This window comes from Pangasianodon hypophthalmus, chromosome 14 (assembly GCF_027358585.1).
Source record: "Pangasianodon hypophthalmus isolate fPanHyp1 chromosome 14, fPanHyp1.pri, whole genome shotgun sequence".
Taxonomy (NCBI): Eukaryota; Metazoa; Chordata; class Actinopteri; order Siluriformes; family Pangasiidae; genus Pangasianodon; species Pangasianodon hypophthalmus.
This window is the reverse complement of record NC_069723.1, coordinates 15182631-15208072: the sequence shown is the minus strand read 5'-3', so window position 1 is coordinate 15208072 and position 25442 is coordinate 15182631. Positions and strand designations below refer to the sequence as shown.

Here is a 25442-nt window from a genome sequence, read left to right as displayed (position 1 = left end):
AAACTGCATCAGGCTTTATTAGTCCTACACCACCACCCACCCTGTCTCAGCATTAGGAGACACACCAGAGAGGCAAGTCTGGAGAACAGTCATTCCTGGTCGCCTCCAGTCAGATTGATTTCATGGGCCCATCTTTGTGTAAGTCAATACTCCCCGCAGTGACGCTCTCATTCTCTCCTGTCAGAGCCCTGCCTTCACTGCTTAACACCCTTACCTCACTTCTCACCACTGGCACCAAGTGGGCTGTGTGGTTATTACTGTATTTTTGCCAAAACCCAGTTGGATGCACATGACTAGCATTACACTCATGCAGCTGATCTGCTTCCAGCTCATTGCTAAGAAAAGAAAGTTTACTTGGGTGATAGAAAGCAGTTTTTTGCTTGGGTAGTGTTCTCCTGTTTTGTTTGACAGCAGTTCAAGCTTTGAGATGACAAATAAGCAAAGAGCTTGAACATAATGCAGTTCACTGTGTGCTAGAGTGCCATAATATGTTGCTAATGGACATATTGGCTTCCACAATATTGCCTGTGTAAAAAACTGCAATATGCAAGCTAAATTTGTATTCTATCAACATAGAACAGTTGAATGAGCTTATTTGCATTTTAAGTCAGGGTTAGGTGTTTATCACTCTTCTTTGGAGTGCAATTAATTGCTGTGAATGTAAATCGTATGCATGTTTTCAAGATTGTAAATCATATTTAAAAAAAAATATGCTGGGTAAACAGCCGCAAATGTGATATGCTGCTTGATGTTAGGGTTGTAGTATGACTGACGCAAAATACCACTGACAGAATTGCACATCTTCAATTCAATCTTCAATTCCTTTAGCCAACACTTGTCCATTTACTTGGTCTGAACTTAGGCTTTCAGTGCAGCTAAAACTACAGATAACCTAATTTGTATCTTCATGCCAAGCAATGATGTTTCCTCTACTTTAGATTTAGAACTTTCCAACCTTTTTAATTTCCAGGAAAGCTGGTTGTCCAGATGGTATTCCTTCTTGGGCCTTAAAGCAATGCACAGCTGACCTACTACCAGTCATTGCACATTAATAACGCTTGTCCACTGAACAGCGTGACACGCCACGGCTCAGCAACAGATGCAAATGCAGGAATATTCGTATCCCAGCCAAGTGCTAGCTTCGCTTTCTTATCACGTAACTCTACCTGTGAAAACAAGAGGAGTTTCACAGAAGGTTATCAGATGGTGACTTGATAGACGTGAGTAATAAAATACTACCTGAAATTCAAACAAATGATTTTGAAATGGGACCAGGCATATCTCTTTTGATAAAATCAACTCTGTGTTTCCACGTTTCACAAGTAAAATATTTGTAAATGGCAGCATGTGCACCCTATACTGTTCATGAGTTTACTAGTTAGGGTGTACAGCTCCATTGTGTTATATTAGGAGGTAGTTATATAGGAAGTCAGTTGGGATTTGGCCTAACTAGAATGTGGTGGATTTTATTTGGATCAAGGGAAAGAAATGTAAGATAAAGCTAATAGCAATAAAAAATTTTACTTTTGTGATTAAATAAATTAAAAATGAATATGAAACATTAAATAGGCATTTTAGATTGTTTAAAGTATTTAGATGGCTGGCCTCTTAAATCTGCTGGAAAACACACTTTTGAAAAGAATGCGAAACTTAAGCTAAGACACTAAACTAACCTGATGATTTTTATGCCATTAGAGAAGCAGTTCCAACCAGACATTAATCAGAACGTCTGTGATGACTGTGTTTAGTCAGTCAGTACTCTGCGCTGTTTTTATCTCCTCCCAAATGTCCCAGCTTTGCTTGCATGGTACCTGAGCAAGAAGAGTAACCAAATTCAGCAAGGGGACTTAAATACAGAGTGGAATGCTTGGTGGTGTAAATAGTGACGGCATGGACGATTATGGTTAATTTCCTAAACTGTTCCATACTGTCTGGTGGAAAAGCACCATTAATAAACTATTTGTGTCAGTTGGGCATTGTAGTGAGGGAAAATATATGACCTCTTTCAAATGTCACGTATATACAATTCAGATAAGTGCCTTTAGACCAGTTTACCTCACCCCATGTCTTGAAAAGGTCTAGTAAAAGGTTGTGCTGAAAAATCTCTTGCCTGCAGCCCTTATCAGGCAACTAAAGCTCTCAGCAAAGGAGTTTGTACATGTAAAGGTGTTCTCTTGCCAACCAACAATGATCTGGACCCTGCTGGCTGACCTTTCACCATGATGACCACAAAAAAACCAATACAACACTTACTAGACTAGATCTATACCCACCCCTCCCCAGCAATATAGCAAGAATGAGATGGAGAGGTTTGGGAAATGCAGTGTGGAAAGGAAGCATGCATTGCACAGTGCTCAGTGCTCGCTGGACGGAAGTGCTCTCAGCTTCTGCACATGCTCACTTCACTGTTCTACATTAACGAACACCTTTGAGTATGTGTAATTAATGGCACCTTGCATCCATTTTAATGACCACGCTCACTGATACTGCTCAGTGCCCTCAGGTCAGCTGCCCTCGCACCCTCTATTAAAGATTTGTGTTTAAAGGCCGTGAGATGTTTTAGCAGGTTACTTGTATTGTTGGAGGATGCTGTAGTAGCTCCAGTTTGCAGTCTGCTTTGCCTTGCTTTAACTGTTAATCATGAGATACATCTTGATTGCTGCAACATATTCAACATAGTCATTGGATGTTGCCGTTGGAACATATTTTACAAGAGGAAATGAGCATGATATCAGATTGAGACCTGATACCAGTATTGGTATCTGCAGCCCTATATATAAACCTTAATCATGCTGCGTATGTCCACACAATCAACTCTGTTTTAGGCAAAGCAGCTTGAGGAATGAACTGTGGCCAACAACATGGTCCTTAATGGAAAAGTCCTCCCTCTAATTTTTAATGGACAGGTTTATCAGTGTAATAACACTGTGTTCGTGGTGCCTTATAAGTAGTAATTTGCCAAATAAGTTGTAATAACATCATTTCCCACCTCGGGATGTTCAGTGTGTGAAGTGGGGAAAAAAAAACATGGATTCCTCCACGAAAGTGTGTCTTTTCTTTGCTCGGTCAAAGTAGGTAAAGCTCATAAAAAGCTAATTTTACCGCACTTTTTTTTAGAGCAACAACAGCGCACAATAGTTAGCAACAAGCTAGCCAGTAGACAATAGCAAGGTGTGTTTGCAACGAGCTAGGCAACTAACATTAGTGATAGCTCTAGTATGGTCATTGTTATAGATTTAACCAAGTAGCTGAAGTGTAAATTACCTGATCTAAGGCCAATACTGCTATAAACTAATTTAAAAGTAGAGATGATGTACTTCCCACTGTTCACAGTGTGAGCAGGCAAGTTGACGTCTGTAAATAGGGAAGGAGCTGGTAGTTGAGAAGACTAACCCATGTTGACGAGTTAAATTTCAAGTTGAGGGGGGTGTTTTCGGTGGCTTTTACCAGTTGTAGGCAGGAAAGTTGCAACTTCGCCTCGAACACAGCATTAGAACACATGAAATATTTGTGGGTTATACAGAGAAACCGCAAGTCATGATGTGCAAGGTTTAGAAAAAGGCCATCAAAATCATCACATGGTTTCATATGACTTCATTACATCTTTCCCTTTTCGCAGACAGTAAGGAGCAGACTGCTGCAAACTGAGGAAATGCATCACTCTAACCATGTTCTCCACAACTTCCTCTGTCCTGCTGAAAGGAGAAATTAGCTGTCACCTTACATATACATCAAATAGGCTGAGATAGTCCACCACTCCAGCAGCATCAGGCTTCTTTCCATTTTAATATCGTATTTTTTGTAGATGCCTGTTTTATATATAAATGTATATTTTGTTATTAATCTTTCTAGCTTTACATTCTGCATAACTCTTCTTAATAAATCCAGACCTCCACACACAACAGTTTCATAGTCACTTGGCTGCTTTGCCACAGTATTTAGAGGTAAACAATTAAAGAGGAACAAATACTGAGGAACCTGAGCCTTGACTCATGGAAGGGGTAAAGACGTCAGCCGTTAACAGACGTGAACGCAACACCAGCGCTGGCCCATCTCCAGGGCAATAAAGCCAGCGCTAACTGCTGTAGCCGTGTTTGCTAATCACTCTTGCTTCCCCCTCCCTGACAGCCTTGTGCTTCTTCCCAGCAAGTTCACTGTGCCCATGACGCCACAGAAGGAATTACATGTCCCCATCTCTAATCTCTCTGAGCAAATCATTTATTACTCATGCTGGGGAATATCTTAAATATCTTATCTTTGACATTTTAATGTCATAATTTGTGGTAAAGTTATTACAATAATTGGTCTTTTTAAAAAAAAAATATATATATATATATTTTTTTGGTTATGTTTTTTTCCCTCCTGTAGTCTGTTCTCTGGTGGTGAGAGAACCCTGTCTTTTCCAAATATGATTGCTTGCCCTTTCATTTTTTCCTGCTGTTTATCAAGATCCTCATCGACAGCACTGGTGAAGACAGAGCAGGGTTGGGGAGAGACAGAGAGTCGGTCTGCTGCCTATGTGGCATTCTTGCCAGAAAAGGTTTCCCAGATTTAAACTCTCTTCTGTTATCTAAAACATTTGAAAAGAATTCTAAGCTTCGGTCCTGGTTTGCAAACACATAGTGCACAGCAGGGAATTGCATAGAAGCTTTGAGTTTGTGTGCTGTTTTTATCTTGAGCTTTATTACCAGCTTTTTTTGTGCCATACTGCTGTTTGTCTGACACACAATACTCGAGTTTTATGGTTTGTTTCAAATGAAAGTTCCTTCTAAGCCTGAGACAGGGTGTGTGGTGATGTAGTACCAAGTGGCATGCACCTAAATACTCCCTCACTAATTGTTCTTTAAGCCACTGGATTAGTGCCAAAACACAGCTACTAATGAGGAGGTCCTTTAACACAGCAGAAGGCCCCCAAACTCATTTTCTTGCACATCGATCATAGTATTAATAGAAGCTGTGCAGCAGGTCCCTCTGCAAATTGAGAAAAAGTGTGGGGGGAGAGTGAGAGATGGTGTGTTGGGTGTGACAGTGTGTGTGCATACATGCAAGATGCAAGTCTGTCTGATCAAAGGTGGACAGTCGAGAAGGATAGCTGTTTACGTGAGCGCATTGCCAAGTCTTCCAACCAAATGCCACTTCAATACTATCCAATACCAAATAAAAATTCAAATGAAGTTTTTTTTGTTTTGTTTTTTTTAAATTTAGCTGCCGGATTTCTTTTTTTCCTAATTAAATTGTCAGCAATCAGATCAGTCGATAAAATATTCAAAGCACAGCTGTTCTCTGTCAGAGTTCATGGATAAAAAAAAAAAAAAAAAAAAAAAAAAAAAAAACAGTCCACGCTCTAATGAACTTGACCACAGTGCGCAGGCCTATAAACTGTATTATTAAATATCAAATATATATTTACTATATATGTACTGTAGCTGTACATTTGTTTCTAGTGGTCCAATCGACAGCAGTTTCAAGCTCATGTATAAAGATTTAAAGATTTGCTTGCTTTCAAACTGTGTATGCTAGATAGCTTTAATATAGCAAACAACAACCAGCTGTATGTTAATGTTTTCTTTAACTGTGTCATCCCATGACTAAATATATACTGACAAGCCTGCAAACCTGCTGCTTCCAAATACTATCCATTAATAAAGCATTATTAAAAGGACAGTACTTTTTAAATACTCTAGTTATTTCACAAAGGTGTATAGTTCCATAAAGTGTGCACAAAAAATGAGTTGAACTTTTGAATAAGTGCATTCCCAGCTGCTTTGCTGTTGGTCATGGTTAGGGCGCTTAGTTAGGAAGTCTAAGGTACAACTTGTCTGACATGATGATGTAGATAAATGCAGAAGTGAAAGTTTCATGCTTCATTGGCAGAACAAATCATTTTGTAAGTACGCTCTAGATTTAAGCTAGGGTTCAGTCTAGTCTAGACTTCACATATGGCTGTGAAGGCGAAGGTGATCATCGCAAGCCCATTTCCAAATGAGAGGAAAAGTCCGTGATGTTGCTCATCCACAGCCTTTCTGCCTCACTTCCACCATTCTCTCACGAGCAGCGCACAGGTGATTAGCTGTTCTCATCTCTTCCAGCATGGAACGCTGCGGACATCGGCACGGCTTATTTGTTGAAGGGGTTGCTGTGGAGACCGGCGGTGGCAGTGAGGCAGAGAGAGAGAGAAAGAGAGAGAGAGCCATCCATCTGCTGCAGAGAGTGCAGGCGAGGAGATAAAGCGAGAGAGAGCAAATACGTGCTATGCTCCCTGTATCTAGTAAACAGATTCCAGCTAGCAGCCAGAGGCGAGTCGTACCTCCTCGTCTATCACCGGGGTGGGGGCGGGGGCGTGATTGGAGTTCAGGCAGGCCCTCCATGTGTCCATCGCGCTGCTCTACCTCGCCACTCTCATGAGCGGTGGGTGAAAGAAAGAGAAGGTGACTCCAACCCCCTGGAGGGGTGTGTGTGTGTGTGTGTGTGTGTGTGTGTGTGTGTGTGTGTGTGTGTGTGTGGGGTGGGGGGGAGGGGGGGTTGGTGTACGAGATTCCTGACACAGTGGCCAGCCCTGCTGAAGCAAGCACGTTTGAATGGGAAGAGATGCGGGCAACAGTAAGTGGCAGTTTGTTCCTTCTCTCTTGCGCTCTCTCGCTCTCTCTCACTCGCTCACACACACACACACACACACACACACACACACACACACACACACCCCTTCTCGTTCTCTCTCTCTCTCTCTCTCTCTCTCTCTCTCTCTCTCGACACTCACATTATTGTGTCTGACTTGGTGCATGCTTCTGGAAAAAGAAGAGCCAGAATCGTGATGTATCCTGCGTATACAATTGATTCGGAGAGTTGCCATTAAGAGGAAAAAAGGGGACGGATAAGCCAGCGTTTTGCAGAACAAAGGAAAGACGCGAGCAAGTGAAGAGACTGTTGCATGCGCGTGCAGCCAAACGACTGTAGCATCTTGACTCTAATTCAATAAGACTTCCCTCAGCCGCCCCCTCATAGTACTGCTTTGCTAATGCATCACTGTTTACCGCTGCGTGCGTAGGTGTACGCGAACATGTGTGTGTACGCGTGTGCACGGTGCGTGCCTGCGTCTCTCTGACATTCATGAATGGGAAGAGGGAGTGAGAAGGAAGTGCAGAGGATGGCTGTGTTGGGGGAGACCCGTAGCTGGAGCCCCATGCCGTGGGAGTATAGGCAATATGACAGCAACAAGACTGAGGTAAAGCGAATACACACAGCGTGACTGCTCTTTATTCATCTGCATTTTTAATACAAGATGTGCTCAGTGTGAAGATAATATGCTACTTACAGCATTAGTGTAACCTGATTAGATGTTTTGCCCTGCTGTGTAATATCCTGTTCAACTTTTTTTTGCTGCATGCTGTGTTGATGTAATTTTGATGATGTGTCACTGAAGCTGTGCGTGTGGTAGCTCGTAGTGTAGTGCAGTAGTGTTTTATTCTGATATGGGTAATGTGTTAACGTAGTCTGAAGCAGGTGCCACAAGCCTCTTCAGGTTGGTGATGACATTTTTGCCATTTTTGTCCATTCCCATCTCCAAGCACTACTGAACTATGTATTTTAGTTTTCTTGATGGCTTGGTTTAGGTGTGGCTATGAAAGAGCAAAAAAAAAAAAGTGGCTTGTCTGGGGGATCAGATGAAAAAAGACCAGTTTGGGAAGCACTGTTTTTAGCTCGTTCACCCACGGTTCAATTCTGTAGCTAAAGGTTAATGCCTAAAATGTGACAGAGTCTAAATTTGTACTGAATTACATCATTTACATTCACATCTGTTGCTCTTTTTATTTGTTCTTTGATGTTAAATGTTAGTGTTTTTTTTTTTCTTTTTTTTCCTCTTTCTTCCCCAAATGAAGCTTAAGTGGGTATGATTTAAAACTCAGAATTAGTTTCTGCTTGAATGATGGGCTCCGATCTGCTATGAGCCTGACAGATCAATCACTCTCTCTTGGGGTCGCTATGGCAAACCTGAAAACACAAGGCCACAAAAGCTAATAATGTTTCAGCTGCATTGCATCTCATTCACCATGGCGTCACCTCAGTCTTTGACGAAGCCCCCCCCGCATACATAATCTCAGTGTGTAAGACTCCAGGCTATGAGCTTATTCACAACATCGAAAAGTTTTTCCGAAAAGACTTCCTGGTGGAGGTTTTTGGATCAGGACCCCTGCATTGCTGAAACAGTTCAGTGCTCCTGCTCTCAGCTAAGCCAGATGTGTCATGAATGCTCCTTAACAAAGGCTCAGCGGAGGGCTGACTCAGACTGGTTTCATGGAACAAGTGTCCCTGTAATGAGTGCCGTTAGCGTGTCTCTGTGACGTGGGTTTGAAAGTCATAGCCAGGAACACTCTGTAATTTACCTTTAACTGCATTTCCAGAGTGATTTATGGCTCAGATTAATATTGAGCAGCATGGAAGATATTTAGATTTCAGTTTTATTAACCAGTTTGGTAAATTAGTTGACACTGATTAAAGATGATGAAACACAGCAGCACAAAATCAGCTTTTCACACCGCGTGGTAGACCTCACTGTGAACTCATTTGCGAAAATGTGATGTTACATTTGCTGATTTATGTCCTTCATTCCAGTTGAACAGGATGATTATGCTGAAGTTTGCTTTCAAGTTGTAAATGCCAGTTGACATTTAAGTAAGGAATAAAACATGAATAAGCATGCTATTATAGGAAAATAATTAACTCCGGGGTGTGTGTGTTCCAAAGTGTTTTATTCCTCTTACACCACAGCAGTTTGGCAGTGATTAGAATTACTTTTTAATTTATTTGTGAGGGACATGTCATACTTGTAAATGTTTATAGCTACAATGTTGTGGAACATCTGCGAGCCAGTCACTTACATTATAGCAGCTATAAATAGTCGTTCCATCACCAAATTCTTTTTTCTTTCTCTCAAAGTTATTAAAACAAAAAAAACCTGTAAAGTCCTTCTCTTGAAGACGGAAAACTTACTGTTACAAAGCACTGACGCCTGATGCTCCTTCCATAGATTAAATAAATGTTAAATAAACGCCTCCTAACAGAAGGGGTTGCCATCTCAACAATTATTTTTGTATCTGTTTTAGGCATAGCTGTTACTATAGAAACAATAATGTATTCAACGGAGCACATTAATATAAGCTTGTGATTTGAATTATAGCTGGTACTATTGTCAAAGAAGCTGTTATAGGAAATTAATCAACACCATCTGACCAATCAGATTTGAGAATTTTATAGTTCTGTATATTTCAGCAGAAAATGTTTTAAAATGGCAGTTAAAAGTTAACTGCAGAATATGGGTCTGCTCAAAACATGGACGGCGTCACTGCTGTACATGTATTGCATGTATAATCTTTTCCTGTTTTCCACATATTCAAGTACACTAAGAGTTAAAGAGTCACATCCATTTAACAAAAATGATTTCTATTTTCTGCATTTTTAAAAGTGTTAGGTATACTTTGTGGACAGCTGGTTTTCACTGAAACTAGAATGCACAGTCACTTTTGTTGGTTTAAAAAAAAAAAAAAAAAAAGAAAGAAACATACATGTGAAGTGTACTTTTACTGCATGGAGCAAGGACAAAACCATAAAACTAAGAATTACAACAGTTTATGTCCACTTTACCCTTTACGCTTATTTATCAAGTCAGTTTGCATAGTGTTGATAAATCAGTATGAATACAGCTTATCTCTGTAGTTACAGAAGTAAGAGTGGAATAAAAAGGCTTATTCATTACTGTGTTTCTGGAGTGAGTGACTGAATTTCATTTCTTTACTCTTCTTAGGTAATCTTGGTGCAAGTAAACCCAGGTGAGGCCTTCACAATTCAACGAGAGGATGGTCAATTTCAGTGTATCACAGGTAAGACTATTACTGATTTCTTCATGTTTGTTGTATTGTACAATGTTTTTTCTTCATTCAGGTTGATCAGCAGATTAGAAACAGGAAGTGTGCATTATCATTTAAAGTACACGTTTGCAAACAGATTTAAACTTCATAGACCTGCCTGTAATTAACCACTTGGTGGATGGATGTTTTTACACAAGTGGAAAAGCAGTAGTGACTTTCTGTTACTCCTTCATTTATCGTTTACCGTCAATTTTTATTTTTCAACTCCGATTTTCCGACTTTGAACTCAAATCCGATTTGTGCATTCAACCGTTTTGTAATATACGCATGTTTAATCATTTATCTATTTCCTGTTTTACTCGTGCAACATTTCCTTTACTCTTACTTACTCTTACTTACTTGTATGATAATAAGGAGGTGTGTCTGGTTTCCTCAGACATTATCACTGCACGAGAAGTGCTTGACTGTTTTAACCTAAGAATATTACTGCTATATTAACTCCATTCAGTGTCTGTGAGACTGTAACTGGGTTGATGTATTTTAGGAAGGTCAGTTTACTAACTCAGAGACTTTTCATCGTCATGAACCAGCAAACTCTCAAATGTGGGAGAAGAAGTCTCAAATCATAGAGTGGAACATCTGTATCTGTAAAGTGTAGCACTTTATTAATGCAGCAGGGTGATTAGAAACATACAGTTGTTCATGCTAAATCATGTAATGTGGCCAAATGGAACAGAACCTGAAGCTTGTAAATATACAGCTTTTAATAAATATATTAAAAAATATATAAATATATTAATAATGCAGTGCATTATTAATCACTGTTTAGTAATCCCACAGCATTAATAAAGCACTGCTTTCATTCTGAAAAAGTGATTTTCAGTCCAATCTACACTGTTCGCTTTCTATAAGCACTGACGCCACAAATGCATAATTTTTGTGTCAATCAAAGATAGAGGCTGGGGACAGTTGAATGAAAGATCAGGTCAAATGTAACACGAGACTAGGACTGTGATCAGACAGCATAATTTAATTTCTTCTGATCTCCCATGTTGATGTAGAGCCTCTCGTTACTTCACAAACTTTATAAGTTGCATGGTGGTGTTTTTGATTATGATCTTACAGCTCACAGTATACAGAAAGTGGAACTGTGTGGTTGAAAATGATCTTTATGGAACTTAAATTCTTAAATGTGCAGCAGGACTCTCTTTAAGTGTCTATATGCCTGAGATTCACGTCACCTTGTAGTGAAAATTAAAGCATGTCATCCATTTCGTCACACGCAGCACTCCTCAGAAATGCGCTCAGTGTGAAGTGGCCTTTAATTATGTTGAGAGGTTTGTGATACTAGCAGTTGAAATGTGAGCTTGATTGAATAGAAACTCTGGTGCCTTGTCCAGTCAACAGCGATGCCTTTTTCCTCATGTGCAGATTTGTCTTTATCTCTCTATAGTGCAGTGCTCCATCCAAAAGTCTGCAGTCATTTTATATTTAATAGGCAGAGAATGTGTTTCTAAACACTTGAAAGTTTTCTACTGCTTTCATTTTTAGTTATGTCAGCAAATTGGAGGTGAGTGAAGCTGCCATGCATGCTAAACCACCCTGCTTTACTGAAAATATTTTAATTATGCAGCAAGAAAAACATTTCGGCCCTTGATTTACCACTTGAAAAGGGTTTTTTTTTTTTGTGTGTGTGTGTGTGTGTGTGTGTGTGGCGAATCAGGAAGAAGTCTGGTCAAATTACTGGTACCCAATAACTACTGTTTGTTGTATAACCTTTTACATGGCTAACTGCCTCTAAGTGCTTCTTGTGTTCATTAATTGATTTGCTTTTTTTCTTTTCTTTTTTAAATGGTAGGTAGTCTGCTCTTTTGCTTTGTGTTCATTTCACTTCCTCCTTGTTCTATAACTTTCCAAATATGTGTCTGTAGTACAGACCTGTCTTTAGCTTTTATTGCTTCCTCGTCTTTCTATCAGTTTATTGCTGATGATTAAGCATGCCAGTGTATCCGTTTCTTTAACACTGGAACTTCTTGAAGCTTTGATATACCAAATCTTGATGCTGGATGTCTGAGGTAATTGTACTGGACTTACAAAAAGCAGATGCTAAAACTGGGAGCTGTTTAAAATGATAGTAAGTTTTATACTTGATGCTCATCTAAAATGTGGGACTGAACACAACAGCTGTTATTTATACAAATAACAAAGCTTATTAGCCAAGAAATGTGCAAGGATAAGAGGTTTCATCTGTAAATGAACCTACTTCAGTATACAACACAAATAATTTTAACTTCTCTGTACCGATGCAATGAGTGCTGAGGCTAAAGTATTATTTACATTATACAAGCAGTCATTCCATCAGAAGCTTCATGCTTACCACATGCACGATGAGTCTTTAATATATACTGATTGCTTTGACCTTTATCATAACTGCGTGTGTGCTTATGGCCACCGATGTCACTCTTTATTATTATTATATGCAGTGTCCTCCGTGATTATTGACAATCTTCATAAAAATTCATAAAAAATTATTGTGTAAAATAAACACTACATAAAAAAAATAAAATCTTTCTTTAAAAGCAGTAGGAGAAACTATTTTTGTTCTAACAAAAAAAATAATTGGAGGAAATTTAGTTTCCTGGAAGTTTGTTGTTGTGTTTACCTATGCTTTTAAAAAAAGCACTATTTGCAAATGTTTTGTGCTTAAAAAAGTTTAATGTCTAATGTCTCTGTATGTTGAAGCTCAAAATGTACCTTATTAATTTATTTATTTTTATTTATTAATGCATTTATTAATCTTTTTTTTTGTAATAATTTTTGCTCGTTTTCATGTGAATGGTGGCAATAATTTTAGAGTGCTCTGTAGGCTATACCTGTGCTGGAAAGTTGAGTGTCACTTCTCTGACAAGACCTTTTACATGTATTTTGTTGTATTTTATAAACTCAGCCAAGACTTTGGTTTAGACACAATAGAAAAGGTCTTTTGCTGGAGTGTCTCCATACCAAAGACAGAGACCAAAAGCTCTTTCCCATGTGATGTGACAGAATCCTTACAGACCTGTCCATTTGGATTGGAGCTATATTACCTAGGGTTAATTCTACAAAAGCCTGTGGAATCTTTCCAGACCTGGAATACCTGACATGAGGTATTTGTACTGACTAAAAGCCCAGAGATATACCAATAATAATTACATTACCCCGCCTCTCTATGTAAAATGAATCCAATCGTGAATAAAGGTTAAGTGAAAGTAAAATAGCAGACAAGTCGATGTTTGTCTCTCATGTGTGTCTGGGACAGAAAGCACTGAGCCATGCAACACTGAGTCTGCACCACCCTTGTGTTTTACTAACAGTGGTATTGCAAGTTCAGTGTAATTCTTCCGAAACACTGTTATTGCATCATGGATGGCGTTACAGAGATTTTCTTTAAACGCGTTCAACGTGGATGCACTCTGATGCATCAGATGAAGGAAGTCGTTGTGATGGAGAACCTTCTCAGCACAGTAGTCAGTGTTCTCCATGTTGAACGCTCAGTCACAACAGTCAGTGTTGGCTCTCTGTGGGACTGCTATGAGATGTCTTACACGTTCACTGTGTGTGAATGGTTCTTTTGTGTTCAGCCATTGTGTGGGATGCATGAAAACATTATGAACTGTGACTGACTCAAAGAAGACTTGCTCTGCCAGTGTCTGTGATTGGCAGTTGGTGCCACAGTAGGACGTGAAGTGTGTCTGAAAGTGAAAGATTACTGTGCACTGCAAAGCTTTTGATTAGGCAACAAGTAGTACAGGTTATTTTTGCTTGATTTGTACTCTGCCTCGGCATTGTTGAGGAGGTTGTGAATTCATTTGAGCATACTTTGGATTTGGTGTTATTGTTGTTGCAATGCATTTCCACTGGTGGAGTTGATAGTGTCTCTATATCAAGGCATATGTTGTGACCCCTGGCACAAAAATTAAATAAAATATCATCGAAACACCAGAGACACGTGAAGCCAACCAACCGCATCTTTTCGAACTGTTGCTTATGGGGCAGCCTTACCCACTCGGAGCAAAACGCTATCTGCCCTCTTCTGCATACAGGAGCTCCAAGACGCCCACAGTTGGCTAGTGTCACTGTGATTGACAGGACAGAGTGTGCACAGGCAATTTTCCTCCCTTTGCTCCCGGCCATGGATGCGTGTGGAATCATCGAGATTCAAACCCCCAATCACCTGACGACAGGACGAACACTTTTCTGTTGCACCACTTGGGAGACAACAGTTTTTTTTTTTTTTTTTTTTTTTGCAATTTTTTATTATTATTTTTATTAAATGCAACAGTGTCTATGGAAATTGTTCACAAACCTGTGTTTTGTGATAAATGTTGTGCATTGTAGCAAGCCTTTGAGAATCATGATATAAGATTTTTGTCATATTGCCCACCCCGATATTTGCGATAGCACAGGAGCATCCTTAAAAATGCAAGGCACACCTGTTCTCCCATGTCAGGAGTAAAAGCCACTGTTGCCTCTGGTTTCTCCCTCCAGTTTTCCATAAAACCGCTTTATGACAATATCTATAGTTTAAAGCATTATATAAATTAAGTTGTATCAGATTGAATATTTACCTAATTATCAATAAAAGTGACCCAAGCTTTACTGATTAAATATTCTAACATTTCTACAAGCGTAACCTAGAAATGTGTGCTAGTGATTGTAGGTAGCTGATAGAAATTATTTAATGTCGTGGGCATCTGCATTCCTAAGTAGCAGAAACTAAATGCGTTAATCAGCCAATAATAATTGCACAAGTATAGCCTTATGATAAAGTTTGATTCTGATCAATCGCTGCTGTGTTCTTGTAATGAAGTTTGCTTTGTCATTGAGCTTCACACACTCTCTTTGGCTTGGACATGGAGACATGTTAATCATACCTCAGATATCTCTCGTGGGTTATTCACACTTGATAAATGATGTGTAGGCTTCTAGATGAGGATGTGGCACACTAGGATGTGGAGAAATCACTTCCCCATAGTGGTTAACCTCAGGCTTTTTCCGGTAAACAACTGCTATAGATAGATCACCCCTTCCTGACAAAACGATGCAAGTGGCCTAAATTTACAAGTGTCTTTTCCTGGAGGCGTGTGAAGTGCAGGACAAAGGAGAGTGAGGCTAGTGCTAACTGGCATGTTTCTGTGAGCGCTTGTCTGTCAGTGACGCTGGCAGATTGATGACTCACCGCTCATCATGCGTTCAGGGAGGGAGGTGGCTGTGCTCGATTCGTTCATTAACCTTATTCGTTCTGAGGTTCTGTTGTTCTTAACCTCAAAATGAACTGGAGGCAACACTGAAATCAATGAGATAACCCCTCCTCCCAATTTCCATCCTAGGTCTATTTTAAGGATTCATTCCTGTATTTTTAGTAGGAGGAAGTACGTAAATGCCACATGCAGGCCAAAGACTGCATATCTGTCTGCTTAATATGAACAGGCAGGACTGTGGAAAGATGAGAGGGTGGAAAAAAAGGGGGGGGAGATCAGAGAGTTTTAATTTAAGGTTTATCGCAGGTTCATGGCAAGTGAACCATAGTACCTTCTGTGAGAAACCAAATTTAATTCTGTCCCCAAGTGGGCTCTAATTATGTAGCACGGTTTGCTCGCTTGCGATTCTTATCTTTTCCTGGAAACTTGTAGCATAGCACGGTGCACCACAAAATAGCTAATTGAAGCCTAAATCAGTGTTTAGCGACATTCCTAGCTTTGAAAACATGTGGTCTGAATTCAGGTTGTATAGCGTAGATGTTAAGACATCACAATGGAAAAACTTCAGCATGGCGGGGTGATAAAAATTAAGGACGATAATACAAGAGGGCTTGCTGTTATCGGAAAATAATCAACAGTGGGGTGGTGTGTGGAGTGTTACCACCTGAAAAGTATTTACTAATATGCTGAAGTGTTTGATTCCACTTATACCACTTCAATTTGCCAATGTTAATGTTTTTTTATTTATTAGAAATCTTGTGGTACTTGTTATCCATGTATCATTACATTTAATGTTTTCAAACATCCATGAACTGTTTGTTCCTGTTATCACTCGTTATAATATCGATAAACAGTTTCCTCATCAGCCTGTTTTTTTCCTTTCTGGAAGGTAATAAGACAAAAAAATTGCCACTAATCATGCAACTGAGAAAACACTTTGTCTTGAAGACTTGCGAATAAAAAGCGTTCGCTCTATCGTTGTGGGATTGCGAGTTTGAATCCTGACGACGCCATCTGAGGCCAAGAGCCAAGGGAGCAAAATTGATGTGCTCTCTCACCTGTCCATCAGAGCGACACTAACCAATCGTTGGTGTCTGTGAACTCGTGTATGTGGAAGAGGGCAGACAGCGCTTTCCTCCATGTGTGATACGTCACCCTGCGACGCAGCAGTTCGAAAAGGTGTGGCTGGTTGGTTTCACGTGTCTCGGAGGAAGCACGTGTTTGCCTCATCCTCCCCAGTTGGTACTTGTGGTGTGATGGGGAGAATTTGCTAGTGGTTGTGGGGAAAAGGGAACAGCTTTACCTCTGATTATTACAAAATGCAGATACGTTCCAAAAATGCTAAATAGACATCTCACCGAAAACTTCAGCACATCAACAATTACACACTTTATCCATTTCTGTGGAACATCCGCCCTGTGTAAGTTGTTACTTTAGCCATGATTACATATTAGAACTTGTATAATAATCTAAATTTTCTCACAGCTGCTGTTATGGAAAATTAATGAGCACCTTCTGATCAATCAAATTAGAGAATTCAAAAGTGGTGATGTAAAACATTAAGGAATGGGCTTTATACAGCTTTCCTGGCTGGCGGAGTGCTAAAAGCTGGGGTGCCGATAATTTTTACACACATCGTTGGCTCTGGACCTGCTACTGATAGCTTTTATTGACAGTGTTGGGTTAAAATTGGAGTGTTTTCTGGTTTGCTTGCTCTCAATAAAACTGTAGCTAAGATTTGGTTGTTGTGCTGCACCAGCTAGGCTCACGCAGAGGAGAGCTTTACTCTTCCAAATGTTGGATCATGTAAAAAGTGCAAGACTTAAAAAGTTTCTGCAGAAATAAACATGTAAATAAGAACACCTCTAGGCCACTCCCAGTAGATTACCCAGCATTATCTGTTAAGCCATACATTATCTGTTTGCTCAGTGAAGCAGTAGGTATAAGCCATGTGAAAGAGAGGCTTAAAAGGTTTTTGAGGTTTAAGATTGTTCACTTGTGTGTGGGTGTGTGTGAGAGAGAGAGAGAGAGAGAGAGAGAGAGAGAGAGAGAGAGAGAGAGAGAGAGAGGGAGAGAGAGAGACCATATGTGCACTAACGTGCGGCGGATGGTTTTTATGTGGCCTTTTTAGCCAGTGTGTTCTAGTTTGGATCCCAGCACTCCACACTTGTCCATTTGCGCTGACCTTTTACAGAGGTCACCAAACCTAGACTGACACTGACGTCTGAGCTTTATAGCACTTTTCCACCGGATAGTGTGGTACAGCATGTGGTTAATAATGCAACTCCAAAACTGACCATACTCTGGTCAAGTGTCTGTTTCCCCACAAAGCAAAACTACACTGACCGTCGGAGCAGAAAAGGGGAAGCGGATAAAAATTCTAGCTAAAAAAAATGATAAAAATGATGAATGTCTAGCCCAATGTCATGATTTTTGGAAAGTCACACTTTAAGCTTCAAGGAGAGGCCACCTTTATAACAGACTTGTATCCCACACTTAAATACAAAACCCATTCTTAGCCCCAATCAGGTAATGCTGGTGTTATTGTTACTGTTATTTTGCTTTCTGTATTTATTATTCTCCTGAGTCATTTAAAAACATCGTGATGATGTACAATACAAAATACAAAAGAGTATTTAGCAAGAGGATATGCACTATTATTTAGGTAATAGTATATGTGAAAGTAGTTCGCTAGTGATTGTGATAGTCAATTATTAAATAACACTCAAAATAAAATACAAATTATTATTAGACACAAATAGGCTCAACTTGTATGCGAAATTATTTCGCATTAAAATGTGTCATTGTTGCTTCACATGACCCCTGCTGAGCGCAAGAGACAACAAAGAAAGCCGCATGAGGCAGTGCTTTAATCCTGATGAAAATAGAGTGCAAACTTTTCAGAGGACATTAGTACAGCAAAAATGCAACGACTCATTTCTCATAATCTTTAAAATAAATGGATTTTATTATGTTTATAATTTGTACTTTATTATATTTCCTGTATTTAGAGTGTAAGTGATTTTTGTGTGAGACTTTTAACTGTGAAGAGCTTCAGCTAAAAAAAACGCTTTAAAACTTAATAGTTTTTAAAGAAAACAACATGGTTATCAGTATCAGCTGATACTCGAGGTTTAGTAGCGGAAAAGAAAAAGGTGTGTCGTGCCATCTCTAGCGCAAATGAGCGAAATATAAGTGACAAGACAACATTCATGTGGTTAAATCAATAGTAATAAAGGAATCTGAAACATTTTGCTAATATTCTGATGTTCCTCAATAAATCCACCAGAAGAAATGACATTTGAAAAGAGAAAAAAATTGGCAGTCAGTAACGACACTGATACTGACAGTACACTGAGCTGTACTGTCGGGTGGAAATGTAATCTGAGACATTATTAGCACGATTGTATAACGATTGCATTTGATCAGTGATCTGCACTATTTCTGGTTCTACTCATATGTGCGTTTTCGGCACACGTGGTACCTCCACAAGATTGGGGCGCAAATTTAGCTCTTTGCTACAGTACTGTTTACTTGGCAATGGAAACATGTGGGATCAGGGTTAATTTACTGACGCTGTGCCAGACTGTCTGATAAGCGCTATTAAGGTCTAGTCACTGAGCTATAGTGCCCATTCTCATACTCAGAAATGCATAACTGAGTTTCTGTATTGAGGAGAGCATGCAGAATTCTCATTTTTGCTTTGACAGAGTGACTTGACTTAAATCGTCGCTGGCGTAAAGAAACACCTAATGCCAGTTTGACATGGACTCCATCACACTTGAGTGCCAATCACACTGGTCCAAACAGGGCCATGTGACTTGATTAGAGTCAGCACTGATCTGTCTGCTCACTCAACTCCATTGCTGTTGAATCTCGTGCACACACACGAGCGCACACATGCGCGCACACACACACACACCATTCATTCATAGCATCTGCAGTCCATAGCTTTGAGAATAAACCAGTCGGTGACTCATCCTTCTCTGCCTTTGCTGCATGCAGGAGGGAGATTTTAGATCTGTGTACCTTTGGTTTATGTTCTGGTAATATTTCTGGAAGGGATTAGTTCTGAAATGGGCTCTTGCCTTACTATTTTTGAGACTGTTCTTTTCCTTACATCATACCTCTTTGGCTTTATCTAACTGCTTGCTGTTGCATAACTGCTTGCTATACTCACTAATAAATCTGCGTGGGTTTGCAGAATTAGTCTCGCCGCATTCCCCTTTGAATACTGTCCAACGAATTAGCCAAATTATCCCCTCAAGCCATTCTGTGGTGTTTTTGTGTAGTTTGTTCCCCTCTTTTTTATTTCTGGAAGACATAGCATAGAAAGGTGGGGTTGGGTGTGTTTTCATGCAGAATATAGAAATAATGAAATCGGTTTATCTGCAGGGGTTCTCAAACTTTTTGCAGTCAGGTGTCCCACTTAAAGTAAAAGAAATGCAACACAATCCTTCAAACATTAGGCATAGTATAAATGATAGCATTAAATTAATTTATTTGAGCTATTAGTTTTTTATACCTGCACGTTCCACCCACCCTAAAGAAATGTTTATAGATTTGAAATATTTGTATATGTCCCAGAACCTCCTGCTTTTATTAAAATCGATTACATTTTCAATTTAGCCTCCAAGGTAGCCTCTGTATTATGTGTATATTCAGGGTTTTGTGGTAATCGTGTCTGTTTTAGTCAAGATGTAGACCCTACTTGCTGTAGGAAACTAGAAAAGTTTGCTTTCCTTCCTTTTATTCCAGGTAAAACGTTATGTACAGTGATTTCATTTAAAAAAAAAAAAAAAAAGTGTGCATGTAAATGTCTACATCTTGACTGAAACAGACAAGCATCAGAATTTCCCCCCATAAAATACCATCAATTTACACACACTCCAGTTTCTACTATCACAGCCTTGAATGTGCCTGAACTTTTAATAACTTTCTAATTATCATTACCATTAAATTTATTTATAAGTGGTAGATTGACACTTTTTTTTTTCCCGACTGATAAAAGTGCCATTTTCGGCTATTTTTGGCTGAACTATAGTTAATTGAGGTTACCTGCGTACAGGTCTGAACATACACTGATAGATGTCCACATTAATGAACTTAAACCGTTTCCATTTACAGTGACAGAAAGCGAGGGTGCCAGTGCAGAGATTAATATTACTAATGTGAGATGGGGAGGGGGCGGGGCTTCCGGAAGTCAGAGTTCAAAACACAGATGCAGCTGTCAGTCATTCCAGATTCATATGTTGATTGGCTTATCTGCCTTTATTATACCAATACACTGTTTGTGTATTTCTGAGTGATAGCAGCGTACTCCGATATTCAATGCAGAGTTCCTACAAAGGTCTGGTATGACTATAACCTTGATACAGTCATCATGAATATACATCTTGAGAGCCATAGGTTTAAAAGACAGATTAGGGTGGTGTTGGTGTAGTTTAGCAGTTAATCTAGTGGACACATTGGCGATTGCGTGTTTGTTTTAATTATCTGAGGGTCTTGGTTATTAGACGCCGGCAGGGTGCCTACTCTAACAGTGTGTTATTCTGGATTAGCTGTAATTAAGAGCAAAGCCCAGTCTGCTCCCAGAGCCATGGTCACTCATGTCTTTGACAGCAAAACAAGAGCCCTTGTATAAACCCCCATCTCACTGCTGGCTAGCTGGATCACAGATGTGTTAGTGCTGGTGACTGTACAGAGAGAACAGTCTGGTGTCTGCCTCCAGCACAGGCACAGCTGACATACTAGACAGCGCACACAGTATAAGCTTTTAGCTTGTTTCAGCTTCGCCCAACATCTCCCGCCGGCGTTTTCCTCTACCACGCACACACAGTGCTGTTTGTGTATTAGGAGAAGGAGTTTAGCTGCTGTTCACATGCCAAGCAGGCCTGCCTGCTGTTTTGGAGTTTGGCCTATTCCTGACTCAGCCTCCGTTTTTTATGTGTGTTTTTCTCGCTCTGTGTTTGTTGATGCTTCCTCCGGAAGGCTGGCTCTGGAGTCCACGTCAGCAAAGCAGCAGCCTGACTCTGTTCCTGAGGGGAGGGGTGTGTGTGTGTGTGTGTGTATGTGAATGAATAAGAGATGGGGGATGAGGGAAGAGGGGAGAGAGGGGGATGTGGCCTTTGTGTCTCATCTGCCAGTGCTTGTGCGTCAGTCTGATGTAAGTGTGGGTGTTCTATTTTTTTTTTTTAATACTTCTATTCCTTCCACATTTTCACATCCTGTCTCTCTTGATCCCTCCTTCCATTCCACTATCTCTTATTTTCTCCCCAGAATATTTTGTCCTGTCACATTTTCCCTGTTTCTGACGGGATCTTTTTTCCTACCTCTTGTACTCGGTCTCTTAGAAACAAACAGAATAAAGGGAGAAAAGCTGTAATCTCAAACCCACCTGTGATCTCCATTACAGCTGCAAACACCATTTCATCCTCCTGTTGAGCTTATTGAATGCCCATGCCTCTCTTTGTTTACCTTGTCTATAAACTCAATGGACAGACGCATCTCGGGCACTTCCAGAGCTAAGTTTTGAGGAACCCAGAAACTTTAGTTTCTGCGACATTTTAATTATTGCTCCAGAAGGTTCTTTTCTTCAGACACGGCTCTATTGGAGTGAACTTGCTTTATTCTACTAGAGCAAGCTTCACCTGCTTATGCTTGCCATTTAAAAAAAAAAAAAAAAATCTTTTGTCTAATAATCGATTTCTCAAGCTTGTTTTCTATCAGAGGTTGTGTGACACAATCAGCAAAGCACAATGTTTCTGCCATGCTTTTGTTTTTACAGAAGTGGACAGCTAAAAACAGCACAGAAGTGTTTTGTCTTTTTTTTTTTTTTTTTTTTTTTTTTTTTTGCACGGCTATAGTGACATGCTGCAGCAAAAAAAAAACGCTTGAAACATTAAATTCTGCCCCACCCCCCCTCACTCTCTCTCTCACACACACACACACACACACTCACACACAGGGACAGCTGATATAAAAGTTCCATTGTCTATTATACACAGTACTATCATACACTATATGTATGTATACATTTGTATACATCTGACTGTCACACCCATATTTGCTAGATGAACATCCCATTCCAGGCTTTCCAGTAGATTTTGGAGTGTGTCTGTGGGGATTTGTGTTCATTCAGCCACAAGAGCATTAGTGAGGTCAGACACTGATGTTGGGTGAGGAGGCCTGGTGCACAGTCTGAGTTCCAGTTCATCAAAGGTATCCAGTAGGGTTGAGGTCACGGCTCTGTGCAGAATGTTCACGTTCTTCCACATCAGCCTTGACAAACCATGTCTTCATGGACCTTGCTTTGTGCATGGGGCATTGTCAAGCTGGAACAGGTTTGGGATAGGCTCATTAGTTTCAGCGAAGGGAAATCTTAAAACTACAGTGTACAGAGTAATTCTAAACAATTGTGTGCTTCCAACTTTTGGGCAACAGTGTGAGGAAGACCCTCATGTGGGTGTGATTTTCAGGTGTCCACATACTTTTGGCCACATAGTGTATTTGCACAGCAATAAAAATAACAAACAAAAATTTCATTCCTAACCTCCTCCTACATTTGCTGTGATCTGGATTTTCTACACGTTGCATGATTTGCGTCACTCTAGTCATTTTAGATAATGGTCACTGTCCCTGAAGTAACGATGGAAAGTAAACCAGGAACTGTGTGATTAAAGTTCCTCAAAACATTCTGGAAACTGTGGAACCAGGTCTCATGTCTCTCACAGACATGAGCTGTGTTTTGTGTGTGTGTGTGTGTGTGTGTGTGTGTGTGTGTGTGTGTGTGTGTGTGTGTGTGTGTGTGTGTTGGGCTTCAGGTCTACTCACCTGTTACATCAGGCTCACTCATTTCACATCAATTATGCAGATTCAGTCTCTCCAAATCAGACTTCAAAGCTCCCTCAGCACTCCACATCAAAGTAAAGACATAATGGTTGTCTATCTAAAGTGCTTGTGTATTTTTGATTCGCAAAGTACAACATTTCTGTAATGAAGCTGGCAGCTAATGATTGATGGCCTCCAAACTTCATAGTTATTAGTGGTAAAGTTTAGTTAATTAAAAAATGTCACTACTTTTTTTTTTTTTTTGTCCTACAGCCGGGGATGCTTCAGCATAATAAAATATGATGTGGGCATTTATGTGTCCGTGCATGTGTGTGAATGTTCAATGGTTAAAATTATTATTATTATTATTATTATTATTATTATTATTAAATATTCAGATTCATTTGGTTTGATGGGAAATACTTTCAACATTACCAGAATCTCAGAATGAAATGCCTGAATCTGACATGAATTTTGCTTGGTCTGTGATGACTTCTCCTCCGATTAGGACCCCATTTTATACACATTTGGCATATAATCTTTTTTTCTGTCCATTATGTGTTCTCAAACATTACTGAAATTTTACTTGTAAAACCAGGGAAATGTGACAGAGTCGCTACAGATTATTGTTAACACCGTTACATGAAGGACATAAAATTCATTAGAAAAGTAACAACACAGTAAACAAGTGAATATTTAAACTGCGAATATGGTGTATGAACATCAGTGATAAGGCGCAAATGAGTGAAATGGTCCACCTGATATTTTCCTGTATTGTAACTACAGTGTAACATATTAGGGTTGTCTATTTACAGGTACCCACACTCAGCATTTTTGGCATTATATAAAATCCCAGACTTTTTGATTATAATATTCTTTTATATTTTTATCGTGTTTTCTGACTTGTCGGTATTTGAATTCTGTTTTTTAGAAGCTGTGTTCTCTTTAAATAGTTATACAGGTGAATCACATTTAAGAATAGTGACTTGGCTTAGTATAAGCTAGCCTCAGGATAAACATTTACATGTAAGGGTCTAGCAAAAGTTCTAGTCTGGGTTTGGCCTCTCTCAAATGCTATTGGCTGTTGTGTAAATCAGTCAAGCACTTAAACACCTTGTGACTCTGACTTTCTGTTTCCAAAGGTAATACGCCTGCTTTTGGAATCAAATCACAGCTCAAGTCTTTAAAAAAAAAAAAAAAAAAAAAAAAAACAGCGAATAGCATTTTAGCCTGAAATGCTCATCTCTGACAGAGGGACTTTAACTTGTTCTCGTACTACAGCAGATCTTTTGAATCATGCTGATTCAGAGCGCTGCATTCACTGATGCATGTGGGTTTGCAGCCACTGTGTCTTAGTGCCTGCTCGCCACAGTGGTTTGCACATCCCTGCTGTAAAAGGACAGATTTTCTTTTGTTGTTGTTGTTGCTTCTGTACTTAACACTGATTTTGCTATCGATCTGTCTATCCACAGTGCTACAACTGAGCATGATCCCATCAGTACTTCCTGAGTCACCGAAGGGTTAATCTTGCAAAGAGAATCCTAAAATAAGCAGCTGTTGTTGATTTAAGCAAGGCTTGTTTATTTATATGTACTTTGATCCTAGTGTGCAGTGTGTGTTGTAGAGTGTGTTTTGATGGCCTGCGTCCAACAGGATCAAGCTCAGACATTACAAGAATTTCCTAGGTCCAAGAGCAAGTAGTGTGATGTTGATTTCTGTAACGCTACAAATCAGTGTGAATTTGTGTGGCTCTGCTTCCAGGATTCTTAGACTTTTCTGTAGTCTTGCAAACCATAGTTTTAGTTATCCCCGGAGAGTCTGGTACTTATCACGCACTGTGGCTAACACCCACCTGCTTTCACACGAAAAGGCAATTGCAAACACACTTGTTGTGTATGTGTGATGTGTAGAAGGAAGTGATTTTAACAATGTGGTACATTAACAGAATTAACATTAACATTGCTAACAAGAAAACCTGTCAGATGGGGTAGGCTTAATAGCATATATAGCAATGATAGATGTCCTGAGTGCGTGTGATTTTTGGAGAGAACATCGAGTGACATTAGCTGGCTAGCTAACTTGTTTTGTTTAAATGTGTGCCAAAACAGTAAGGAAACAGCAAAGCAGTTCAGAGGTTCAGTGTAAGCTACTTAAGTGAATTGGCTTTTAAGCCAGGTGAAGTTTTTGTGCTTGGTAAGCAAAAATTGTAAATGCTACAGCCAAACTGTAGATGTTGGCACCTCTGCATTAAAAGGATAGGACGAACTTTTTTTAATCCAGTGACTATATCTTTGTTTGAAAAGCTCTGAAAAATGATCACAGTGTTCAGAACTGACAAACGCTCTGTGTAGGGGTGGAAAGCTAATGACATTGTGATTAGCTCTGATAGATGTGGCGAGGCAAGCATATCACATCTGAGACAACTTTTTTTTTTTTTTTTTTTGCTCCTTGCACTGGGACCCAGTCTTCTCATAGGAACAGCTTAGAAGAATAGTCTGGTAATATATTT

At 39.6% G+C, this 25442-nt stretch overlaps 1 protein-coding gene across 6 annotated transcripts in view; it reads left to right on the top strand.

Annotated features, from left to right (window-relative positions):
• fndc3a (fibronectin type III domain containing 3A) overlaps positions 1–25442 on the top strand; it is a 67633-nt gene that overhangs the window by 21806 nt on the left and 20385 nt on the right. For 3 of the 6 annotated variants that reach the window (XM_034310485.2, XM_026935132.3, XM_034310484.2), the window contains one exon: positions 9800–9875. The exons of 1 other annotated variant lie outside the window; for it this stretch is intronic. In XM_034310485.2, coding sequence (XP_034166376.2) covers positions 9800–9875 — 76 coding nt within the window. Of the gene's footprint in view, positions 1–6531; positions 6601–6727; positions 7223–9799; positions 9876–25442 lie in introns of those variants that run through there. 2 more of the 6 variants (XM_026935134.3, XM_026935133.3) reach the window with 2 other exon arrangements.